At 39.9% G+C, this 12,080-nt stretch overlaps 1 protein-coding gene across 9 annotated transcripts in view; it reads right to left on the reverse strand.

Moving 5' to 3' along the window:
- pcloa (piccolo presynaptic cytomatrix protein a) overlaps nucleotides 1-12,080 on the reverse strand; it is a 52,978-nt gene that overhangs the window by 9,870 nt on the left and 31,028 nt on the right. For 7 of the 9 annotated variants that reach the window (XM_015028146.1, XM_015028151.1, XM_015028150.1 and 4 more), the window contains 11 exons: nucleotides 10,960-11,035; nucleotides 9,477-9,602; nucleotides 7,497-7,605; nucleotides 7,160-7,224; nucleotides 6,707-6,891; nucleotides 5,990-6,040; nucleotides 5,712-5,842; nucleotides 3,432-3,458; nucleotides 2,365-2,458; nucleotides 1,795-1,866; nucleotides 1,472-1,718 (listed from right to left, as the gene is read on the reverse strand). In XM_015028146.1, the coding sequence (XP_014883632.1) occupies nucleotides 1,472-1,718; nucleotides 1,795-1,866; nucleotides 2,365-2,458; nucleotides 3,432-3,458; nucleotides 5,712-5,842; nucleotides 5,990-6,040; nucleotides 6,707-6,891; nucleotides 7,160-7,224; nucleotides 7,497-7,605; nucleotides 9,477-9,602; nucleotides 10,960-11,035 (1,183 nt within the window). Of the gene's footprint in view, nucleotides 1-344; nucleotides 941-1,471; nucleotides 1,719-1,794; nucleotides 1,867-2,364; nucleotides 2,459-3,431; nucleotides 3,459-5,711; nucleotides 5,843-5,989; nucleotides 6,041-6,706; nucleotides 6,892-7,159; nucleotides 7,225-7,496; nucleotides 7,606-9,476; nucleotides 9,603-10,959; nucleotides 11,036-12,080 lie in introns of those variants that run through there. The other 2 variants (XM_015028155.1, XM_015028148.1) reach the window with 2 other exon arrangements.

Below are 12,080 nucleotides of genomic sequence, written 5' to 3' on the forward strand. Positions count from 1 at the left end.
CGGGGGTTCTGTGGGGGCCGAAAAGGGGTGGGGCCCAAAGAAAAACAACCCAACAAGGTAAAGAGGTTTTTTTTTTTTTTTTTTTTTTTTTTTTTTTAAAATAAAAAAAAAAAAGCTGGTTTTTAGATTTTAAAGAAAGTAATTTAAAAAAAATATTAAAAAAGAAAAAGAGAGGGAAAAAAATCAAAATGCCAAAATATACCATCTGGGATTTTTCTTTAGTAAAAGTTGGATAAATATTAAATAGTCATGATCAATGATAAAGGGTTATGCAGCTTTATCACAGTTGAACTTTTACTAGTTCTTCATCAATTTATTTTGAATGAAGACAAAGTCATTTTTTAAAAGTTTTTTTTTATATTCCTGGCCTCGTCTCAGGTCTTTCTTTTTGGTTTTACTGAAAGGCGGTTCGACCCTGTTAGAGAAAACGTTCCAGCGTGAAGGGTGGGGGGCTCATTCTAAACACACGAAAACACACACAGGAGATGGGATGGCGCACCGGAAACAACAGAAGAGGACCAGAATGGCTAAAATCTCAGGAGGACTAAGAGTAAGATAAAAAAAAAAAAAAAAGAAGGAAAGTAAAGGAACGGGAAAAGAAAGGCTAAATGAATAAAAGGAGGAAGAGATGAGTGTGAGGAGGCCATGCTGCGTGGGCTCTATTTGCGTCTTGGTTTACTTGGTGGAAGGCGTTGTGGCGGCGGCTGCTGCTGTAACTGCTGTTGGGCTTCGCCCCGCGCTATCACAGCAGATCCGCTGCCTCCAGTGGTGCCGTCCTGATGGTGCTGCCTCGCAGCGCTTTTGCTGGAGCGTGAAGCGCCATGTGAGCGAGAGTGCTGGCTGTGTCCGTGGCTGGGGCTTTGGCTCTGGCCCTCGGACGAGGAAGGCTTCGATGTGCCAGGACTACTGTTGGATTTCTCGATAGTGGTCACCTGTGTGTCTAAAACAACCAGATTCACCAAATTACTGAAAAAGCTACTCTTTGCTTGACAGAACTGAAGAGGCTGTGGCCTGCTCAATAGCACCTGCGCCGAGCCTAGGACCGTCTGGAGCATTCTTAGTGCCACTTTGTTGTTATTTTATTTTTTTTGCAAAAGTAGAGAGGCTTTCAAAGCCTTCCACAGCCATGTTGCTCTCTGTGGCAGAGGAAAGATAGCGGGAAGCTAAGGCTAGGCCTCTGAGCTGGGTGACATTATGGCAACCAAGAAAACAGACCATGGCAAAGTAAAAAAAAAAAAAGAAGCATGAAGCTGAAGCTACAAGTGAGTGCATAATGAGCAGCAGAGAATACAGGTAGTGATAAACAAGGACAGAGGTTGGCACCGTAGGAGAGAAACATGGCAAAAAGAGAGAGGAGACAGGAAAAGGAATCAAAGGGAAAAGGAATACCCAGTACAGAGAGGAGGGGAGCAGGAGCAGCAGGGGACCAGCGGGGTACGGACAGCTGTTGAGGAAATTCATCATGTCCTACCCTTGGCTGGATCTGGAAAGATCCCATGGCTTCGACTCTTGGTGACAGATGATTTGGGGGAATCCTGGCTGTCGTGAGCGGGGCCGGAGACTTTAGGGGACGAGTGCTGCGAGGAGGGCTTGGAGGAACCATGACGACCCTGGCCTGAGTGGGAACGTCTGTGGGGGTCGCCTTCGCTTTGCTCCTTAAGGGGGAGCCATCGGGGAATGTTGTCCAGCTGGGCTGTGTTGGACAGGTCGATCAGAACCTGGGGACAACCAAACCACGTTAGCAAACGCTCACAGGTTGGGTAAGTTATTTGTATTTTCATTAAAAACATTTACCTCTCCTAAGAAATCATTAGAGGAACCTTTGTCATAGTCCCAAACACTCACTTCCAGAGTCTTCTTCCTCAGCTGAAACACATACAGTTCAAATTATGACAAGCTCTGTTGTTCTACAGTCAGTGAACCTGGCAGAGGAAATCAGAAGTGAAAACTTGAACCCACTACAAACCTCATGCAGGTCTAGGGACAGGGGAAAAAAGCAGTTAACGCTTTTTTCCCCTTTTTTGCAGACCCCATCCAAACTGTTTAAACTTTTACTTTCAGCTCGGTGTTACAGAGTGCTATTTGAGCTGACGGAAAGATGCATAGAGCCAAAACTTTGCCAAACAATTGTGGATGCAATTTGACCCCTGAAGCTTGTGAGAGCACTGGTGTGAGGCATGCGAGGTTAAATCTGAAATAATCAAAAGATGTACAAAACTTACCGTTGATAATGTAGTATAAAATGTGAATGTGGATCAGAGTAAGAGCTACCGGTGGTGAGCACATTGCTGCGTCCTGACCCAAGTCCACAATGAGATGCAAAAGACTTGAAGGGTTTCATGCATTCCAGAAATACTTCAGTACCTGCTCCAGGTGGATGTTTTTATAGATGACGGTCTGGTTCCACTCAGGATTGAGGCTCTTGCCTGCATGTTTGGATTTTCTCTTGTTTTCGGCACTGTGGGAAAACGTCACAAAAAAAAAAGTGCATTTTGTTATCGCTTAGGCAAACACTCAAGTACACGAACCACCACACTGTGACAAGGGCAAGTAGTTGGGTTAAAAGAGGGCACAATGTGAAACTATAGAAGGAAGGCAATGAAAGTGATGAACACTGTTTTGGATGGTTAATAATGCAAAGACCTACGTGCATGGAAAGAAAGGACTGATGTCAGGGTGTGCTGCAAAAAAGTCCATTTTGTGCTCCATGAAGTCATTTAGTCTCGCAGAATTTTTGACATCCTACCGTTTGCTTGGGTGGGTCATTTGGAAAACATCTTCAAAGACGTCGATTTAGTATTTGCAGAAAACCCGAAAGTCATGGAGGAGGTCAAACACATGACTCTGAGAGGGAACAAATATTTAACCCCTTACGGAAGAGAACACAAACTGAATAAATGACTTTTTTCACATGGATGTTTTTTGCAGAGAAGAGGGTTTGACTTAGGATTGTTGGGTATGGGATTTTAGTAGGTTTGGAAAAAGACAAGAACAATTCACTCTATGCAAAGTCACAAGTGTGTAGCTAATGTGACAGGGCGTTAAAGGGTGCAGCATGGGACTGAAGATTAATGTGGGAGCAGATTTTTAAAGCCCTACATGGGGTAAACTAAAACGGTTAGAGCAAAAACCTGGAATTTCACATTTTAATGGGCAAATACAACAAGCAATCTATCAGCAGAAGCCAAAGGCACTCGGAGCTATTTGGTAAGTTGGGCTAGGAGGTTAAGGATGGTAATTTTATTGCCAAGATGTCAAAATATTAGTAAAGTTAACAATACCAAAAAACATAAAATGAAGGAAAGAATGAAAGGAGTTACTAGACACTGGACTGATCAACCACGATCTCACTAAGTTGGCTGCCAAACTGACAACCAGTTTTTTTTTTTTTTTCTTTACTAAAACACAACTAGAGTGGGCAAGTCACATACCTGGCATTCTGGACAACCATGACCTGACTGAGGGGTCCAGCATGCATTAAATGTAGAAAACAACATACAGAAAGAATAGTCAGAGGGAGGGTGAAGGTTCGGAGCGTCTCAGTGGACTGTGAGGGCTTCAGGGAAGAGGAGCTTAGAATAGATTTGGGATAGATTTTACTTTGTGGTTTATTTGTGTTTTAAAAGTAAAAAAAAAAAAAAAAAAAAAAGATAGTAAATGTGCAAAAAAAAAAAATAATTTATTTGTTGTTATATTGTTTCACTGATAGTAGGTTTAGTGTTGAGCAGCAGACTCCATGTTCTAATTTGAAAACTGTGTAGTGACGAATCAAACTCCAACTTCTTGGAAAACTTAACTGAGTTAACATGACAGTCATATAGATGAAAAGTGATTTTGTTACGTTTAGAACTATTTTCTCATCTTTGTTGCTACACAGAGCTATAGTTGATGAGGCTACCTGCTGTATCACTCCACCTTGTCCAGGTGGGATAATTTCCAAACAACTATCAAAGCTGAAAAACCCACCGGAATGTATCATCTTTAAATGTCGCTGGAACCCCCCCCCCCAAAAACTACTGCCACAAAAACTAATGCTTTACTAAACTTTTAGCGAACTGATGCACTGCAGCTGGACAGGTGGACTGATAATAGCCAGCCACTTCGCAGATATGAACATTCAGTTGTTTAAATAACTAAAATTGGCTAAAACCGAGTCAACCATGTGGATTAGCTGTTAGTTTTCTGTCATCTTAATGATTTCATCAACAGTGTAGAAACTCACTGCAACGTGACATACCTGCTGCACAACTAAGAGGTTTATTACAGTTAATAACATCATAGAACTTTACGTAAATAAAAAAAAATCAAAACTATTAATTTTACATCTTTTAACTTATGTTGCGAAATCACTTAAAACTGCTTTTGGTCCTTATGCAGCCAGGATGCTTGTTGATGCATATTTCACACATACCTAGGACTGTATTGATATTCTGCAGCCATTTAGTGCTCAGAGTGTAAAGGACATCTGGTAGTATTAGCCATTTACTTTCTAACAACTCAATGGTCAGGACCTTACGGCAGATTGGTTTTCACATAAAATATGTTTTTGAAGGGGCCCGCATATTTTCAACCCCCTCAAAAAGCTGCAGGTCGACACCCCAAAGAAAAGAAATTTAGTACCAACGTTCACCAAATCAAACAAGATGTGTTTTTCCTCTTTTTTTTTTTTTTTTTTTCCTGGTTGCTGTGCCTTAAGCGATTGTTCTCAGCAACCTTAATTTGGTTGTCAGGAGATCTGTGATGGAACCAGAGAGTCTGTGTGGGGATTACAGTTTGTGCCAATAGCTGTGGAAAGTCATGTATAGCTCCAAAGCACATACATGAGAATGCGCACCAGGGTTTATGTCTCAGCCTTAACAGTTTGCCGCAGCACTACCAACTTCAACATCCTTACCCCGGCGCCCTCTACAATTATCTGGACATATATGAAGCTGAAGATCTTGGCCAAATGCATGGAGCCGTACATTATTATGTTTATCATAAATGATCAATGAAAAAAACAACAACAAAAAACAAAACAAAATTGAATTCTACAGAAGGTCTCATCTCAAGCAGAAGAGAAGGTGGAAGAGTAAATTGCATTATAATGCTATCACAGTGAGAGGGGAGCCCTGGACTTATTGAGGGAGTGTGGATCAGGTTGCAGGCAAATATGAGCACTATTGATTTTGTCTGCATTTATACCTGCACTATCACATCCATCAACAGCTTGAACACATGTCAGAGTTGAGCCTCGCATGATTCACGTAATGTTTGTATAGGAGTGATTAGAAGCTAATAATCTCTGTTAAAAAAAAAAAAAAAGCAGAAGGAAGCCTAGTTTACCTAAAAGCTAGTTGGCTCAAAGTGTCATAGTGATGTGAAGCTGATATCAAATAAAGACCATGTGCTGCACATCGAAAGATGCAATGGTAGGACAAAAAAAAAAAATAAAAAAAATAAATCAATCTTAAATCGATTTTAAATGAATGAAAATTCAGTTTTGTTTTCAACAAAGTGGCTGTGTGTGCAGCACTGATGGGAAAATAGCAGATGGAACAAGACATCATTTCAGTCTGACTCTAATTCTGAATAAAATGTGATTTTTTTTTTTTTTCTAACATTTTTACACCAACAATGTTCTTCGATGATAACTCGCGGCCACAACCAACTTTGCTCCATTTCAGAACCAGTTACGGCGTGCCTCAAAAATTTGCACTCCCCTGACTCACCCTCTCCCTGGTAGGAGATACACTTTTACAAATGGATCCGAGTAGCCGTTGTTGTCGCGCGGTGCGAGGTTTCTGGCCTGCAGGACATGAACTATCAAGTTGCCAAGCTGCTTGTCGTAGTGGATTTGAAGCTGTAAGAGGAAAAGGTGGTTGAAAAGAAAAGACAACGTCCCACGAATGGCATGAATTACCTTCATGTCGACTTAGATTTGGAATAATTCACGGGCACCAAAAGTCAGAAACACGTTTTGTGAATAGCAGAGACTTGTTTTACAGACCTGTATCTCTCCAGAGATGGGGTGGGAGTGGGTCTTGGATCCTTCTGTGGTCTACAGAGGAAGAGAATAAGATGCTAAGACTGTGATAGATGCAAGTGTGTAGGTGGGGAGTTTACTGGTGGGTGGTCCTGAGGAACATAAAATACAGAACTCTGCTGTATTTGTTGCAATGCTTGGAGGCACAACTGGGAGATTATTTTGCTACAAGGGCTTTAAGTTTGTCTGTTCACTTTTCTGTCTTTTAGGCAATGTGCACATACTTCACAACAATACGTTTTTTTCAGCTTATGTGTAAAATGGGTAGTAAATAAATGTACATATGATTCCTTTATTCATTTTATTTCCTTTAAAGTTTATCTATGCATACTTCATGTCTTTACAGTGTGAGCATTTAAAAAGTCGAAGTCAAATTCCTTGTTTCAGATTACAATTTTGATTGACTAGATTATTCCTTCGTTTTGAACATTTTTTCCCATTTCGTCACGTTACAGCCACAAATGTAGCATTTTCTCAGGAAGATTTTGTGACAGAACAGGACAAAGTTGTGCAGCAATTTCTGCCTCTAGACGTAAATGTCTGGAAAAATGTGTAGTTTTGTGCAAATTTTTGAAAGCCCAATTATGTTGGTCCACTTTCGAACATGACTCTTTCCGAGGCCTGCGTATGAAACCTCAGATTCAGACAGAACATGTCTGAAATCCCTTCCCTTCGACTCGCCTTGCTGGCGTGGCGCTTCTTGCTGACGGAGGGGGATCCAGGCTGACCGGGACTGGACGTCGCAGACGTCGGAGCGGCCAGGCTCGAGGACGATGCGGACATGGGAGCCTGCTGCTGTGACACTTTCTGCAGCTCGGCAGCTAGCTGCTTGGGATCAACGCCTGGAGATCGGGGAGGTTTCTCCCCTACAAGTCAGAAAAACAAACACAATCAGAACGTAACTTGGCGTCCTGGCTTGTAGGAGCGATATTGATGAGATCATAAATGTACTCTCTAAGAACCTATGAGAGCAACATAGAAGATGTGTGTGTAATTGTCCATTTCAGTGTGTATTAAAGTTTGGCCCCTGTATTTTGTTTTCCTAAATATGAACATTTGATGAAACTGTCAAAGCGACTGCATTGAAGAGAAACCTCAAATGAGGATCAAAATGAAGAAAACACAAAGCGTCACCTTTGCTGGGCTCCTGCAATTCAAGATGCTGGGAATCTTCAGACTCAGCCAACATGTTAAGATCACTGAGAAGAAGAGACTTCATTTTAGCTTTGAAGATCATATATGATGAGAGACAAAGTAAAAAAAAACATCAACTACAAGATAAGAGATACACTAAGTTTTAAAAAAGGACTCAATAACCTCTAGTTAACAAATATGGAATCACTAAGTTGTTTGTGGCAATAAAACACATAACTAGATGGACAAAAAGGGAAAAAACAGTCCAAAAGAAAATTAAGATATATAAAAAAATCAAACAAACGTCAGTGAAAAGGGTAGAAGATGTGATACTTACAGTCTGACACACAGTTCTGCTTCGTTACACAGCTGTCCAACCAATCCTTGCACTTCCTCGTACGTTTTTCCCGTCAGTTGAACACCGTTCCACTCTAACACTTGCATTCCTGCGAATAGAAAGGGCACGAGCACAACATCAACAACGCTCTATTTACAATGTTTTTACTTTTTTTTTTTTTAATATGGTCAAGATTAAAGCAGGCCACTTCAAACCACAACAAAGTTAATTAAACCCACGATGGGTCTATGTAACTGATAGAACCCAGATTTTATTTTATTTTTTCATTTATGATCTTACAGTAGGATATTTAAAGTACGGAAGTAGAAAGTCATAATCCGGAGACAGTCTTCAGACATTATGTCCTCAGATGTTAGTCAACACAGCAAAGCCACAGCAAACTCCCGTCCTGCACACTCACACGGACACGACTCACATGGATTGAAGCAGCTCATCAGTAGCGTCTTGGGTTTGCGACGATACTCGCGGCCTGAGTGAGCGGGAGCGACAGGGGAGCTACACTGTAGTTTCTAATTGTCACGTTTTAAAGATGTCAGATCTCAGCGAACAGCCGAGCTGATCAGACAACACAGAGTCATACGTGCAAACACTCACACTTCTCCGTGACGCCGGGCTTCTGAAAAATCCCAGCGTTTGTCCATGCACCAAACCGGCACCAGTGAGTCGGAACCAAATGCTTCGCAACCATTATGCCCAGCGCTAAGAACGATCTGATCACTTTTAGAAAAATCTATTTTTATTTAGTGTCTGCTATTGCAATGACTGGAGAGCAATGTAATGTTTTATGTAGAATTGATCGGCTCTACGCAGGTAATTTAACCCTTAAATGCGTTTTGTGCATCAATATAATCTCTAAAAATCGCATAGAAATATGGAAACTGTCCAAAGGGCACAGTGCCATACTGATGTTCAGGATTCCAACATTTTTCTGATACAGCTCGCAGTCTTCAGGTTGCACACATTTGCTTTGGACCTTTTCATGTTCTGTGTGATTTCACTCATCCCTTCCTACCTGCTACAAAGAAAACGTGGGAATGACCATGACTACGACTGTAATAGATGAGCTTCCGCCTTAGGTAAGAAAATATTAACTTGAATTCTCAGAGGAAAGCTCAAACACACTCTTTAAATTAAGTGTGCTCCTATGTATGTGAAATAAAAGGTTTCAAACATCTGACAGGCTGTCTGGCCAGCAAACTCCACCGGATTCACATGGACTTCAAAAGGAATGATTGGATAATGACTCTAACAACATTTTTTTTTTCTTTATTACATATTTTCAATGTGAGTCGGGATATTGCTGGGTTTGATTCAGACACTTTGAGACATCAGCCTTCACTCACGGCTCATCTTGACCGAGCAGCACACAACTCAGGAGACATCCGCCGTTCTAATGCAGTGATGAGGCACGTCTCGGGGAGACTTTGCCTGATTTGTACTGGCAGAGCGTCATCCCGAGCAGAGGGGAGATTTCTGGTCAGCTGCAACGCCCTTGCATATCCTTATTTCATCATGACGTGCAAGTCTCCGCACTTATTAAACCATCTTATTCTCATGCCTATTTGTCATTACACAGTGTTTTTTTTTTGTTTTTTTTTTAAACGAGGGCTGACTTTTATTGCGCAATACTTGATAAAATCAAATATTGTCTCTTGAGATGGTTCAAGTCTTTTCTCATCCCTAATGCTTGAGTAACACATATTTAATGGGAATTGTGATGGGTAGTAAATGAGTGTAGCAGATTTGCTGACTTTTATGTCGTACAGTATTTGCAGTTCTGAACAACACTGTGTGTGTTTTAGCAGATTGAGAGACTCATCATTTCTTCCAAAACAAGCAGAACAAGACTTGTAATCAGAAATGCATTTTCAAAAAGCCTCAACGTTAGAAAACCTGTTTAGCTATTTATTTTATTTAATACCGATCTAAAAGAAAAAGGAAGTCAGGGGAAGGTTTTACCTTCAAGAATTTTTCCTGTTTGTTCTGCAGCGCCACCAGGTAGGACTTTGGCAACATATGCACCAATGTCTCCGTTCCCACCTGGAACCTCTTTTCCTCCAACTACACGGATACCCAAACCATTTCCTGTTTAGGTTAAAAAAAAACCAAACATAAATATTGATATTATGAACATATTTGTGTGATTTTTAACAGGAAAGAAATGCATGAAAATCAATAAAAAGCTAATTTTTGTCTTGGAATCACAGTATGCATTAAAATAATGAGAAAAAAAAAGGGTTTTCCAGAAACACACACACACACACACACACACACACAAAAACAACAACTTGTGAAATGGCATAACTGGAGTCCTGACCTAAATCAAAAATAAATAAATAAATGAATGAATGCTATGATGTCACCTGAGGAGCTTTTGTGTAAGATTATTCCTACAGTCTGATAAATTTGGGAAAACCTTTGCAATGCAGAGAAAGCAATTATTTCCAAATAAAAGTGTGGTGTCCTGAAAGCAAAAAAAAGAAAGAAAAAAAAGCAAATCAAAACGTACTTTACCAAAGTATTAGTTGTAATGATGTGCGTTCTTACTCAGGTCATTTTTCTTTTCAGTTGAATTTGAAAGCGAAAATATTTCCTTGACTAAGGAAATGATCCATCATAGCCTAGTTATTTTACATCGCAGAAGCTTGCTGTTTTATCAAACGTGCGTGCACTTTTGGGATCTGCTGTATTTTATGTTACTAGTGTGAAAGAAGCACGATGGCGCTATTCGAAAGTGATGGGGTTTAAAAAAAAAAAACTCCACCTAACTACAACTTTCATAAAAGATCGCTTAGGGCAGAACAATATGTCTCCTTCCCATTTACGGGAAGTGTTAAAATTGTACTTCAGAGTAACTGTGAACATTTCCAATCCTTTGCTTAGAACCAGATTCGCTATGTGGATTTCATCACATTAAGTTACTGATTTCCTCCTTTGCTCAATGGTTCCACATTCAGCACACAAATACTATCAGTCATACCTTCCCTTCAATACAGAATCAGAACCACAGTCATTTAATATTGTCAAACAATTTGAAATGGTAATTGAAGGCAGAACAAAATGATTGAGGCAAAAAATAATCCTGATCACTCTTTTTAAATAAATTAATTCCTTGTGGGCTGTTTGCTATTTATTTATTTTTTTTAATTTTTTTTTGAGCAAGGCAAGCTCATTGTGAAGACGAGCAAGATCAAAAACATGTCTGCCGTCTTTGAGCCTGAAGGAGTTGCGTGATGGGATTTCAGTATAGGGTAAATAAAATGCATGACACTCATCAGTCATGCTCTTTAAATCATCATATTAACATGAAGATTTTAAATAAAACCAACACAGAAAGCTAAACGCAGTGCAATATCTGCATGGTTGATACGCGATTAGCTTACAATACATTGTGAATAGAAATATGTCATTCACCTAGATTATTAAACCTGTGTTACTTTACCTGTGACACTGCGGTCTTTGAGATCCCTCTGCAGTTTGACCCTGAGGTGAGGGAACGGATAGTATGGACCTTTTCCCTGTTGTGCATACAAAAGGAAAATATGTAACTAATATTCTGCACTCACATTGCATGTAAGGTGGTTGTGTCACTGGACGCGAGTTAATGCATTCAGTTATTACGGCGTCTTTGTTCATCAAATATTTCAGCATTTTATGCCACTTCACGGTCATTTCAGTAAACAAGTAGGACTACACCCACCGTCATTCTTTTATACAGTAAACACAAGAAAAGCAAAATCATTTTGTTCTAGTTAGTTCTTAAAATTATTTATTAATAATTATAAATATATTTCTAAGCTTGATGAGTTCAAAAGACAGATAGCACAGAGCTATTGTTGACTGAACAGAATTTAAGTCAAAATGCGATGGGGAAACTTACAAAGAAAAACCCAAATTCTGTTTCAGAGAAAGCTTAAATATTACATAAAACCAATAAAAGACAGTCTCAGTGCAGAATTTGTTTTAAAGTTTAGGTCTAAATGTAAGATTACACTTAATTCTTGGACAAAAGTAAATGCCTGAAATGATTTCAGGTCATTACATTCACAAGTCAGCCACATAAATTAAAAAAAATGCTGGCAGTCCAGTAAAGAATTCGGGGAGCCATGTCCTCTGGTCTTGGTCCACTGAGTTTTGTGAGCTCTAAAGTCACACAGTTGTCTATAAGGAAACTTTAGAGCCTTGTCCGCATCACAGTGAAGTGGACGAGCTTCGCCGAGATGCTGATTTCTGTTTCCAGCAAGATACGATACCTGCCCGCACTGACAAAAGTACAATGACCACGGCATCGATCTGCTTGATCGGTCAGGAAACTTTCCTAATCTAAATGCCAGAGATAATCTTTGGGGCATTGTGAAGAGAGACATGAGACATGCAGACAAGCAAAGTCTGTTATTAAACCAACCTGAGGCTCCCCAACACTAAAGAGGATTTCTAGATAAGTACTGAGCACACATACTGCACAGGACACAGAGATCTTCTTTTTGGTCTAATGTATTATTCTAATTTTCTGAAGGCTGAATTTTAATTTTTTATTAGCTGTAAGTCACGATCATTGAAATT

This window comes from Poecilia latipinna, unplaced genomic scaffold (genome assembly GCF_001443285.1).
Source record: "Poecilia latipinna isolate Pla-1442-1.1 unplaced genomic scaffold, P_latipinna-1.0 Scaffold115, whole genome shotgun sequence".
In the NCBI taxonomy this organism is placed as follows: domain Eukaryota; kingdom Metazoa; phylum Chordata; class Actinopteri; order Cyprinodontiformes; family Poeciliidae; genus Poecilia; species Poecilia latipinna.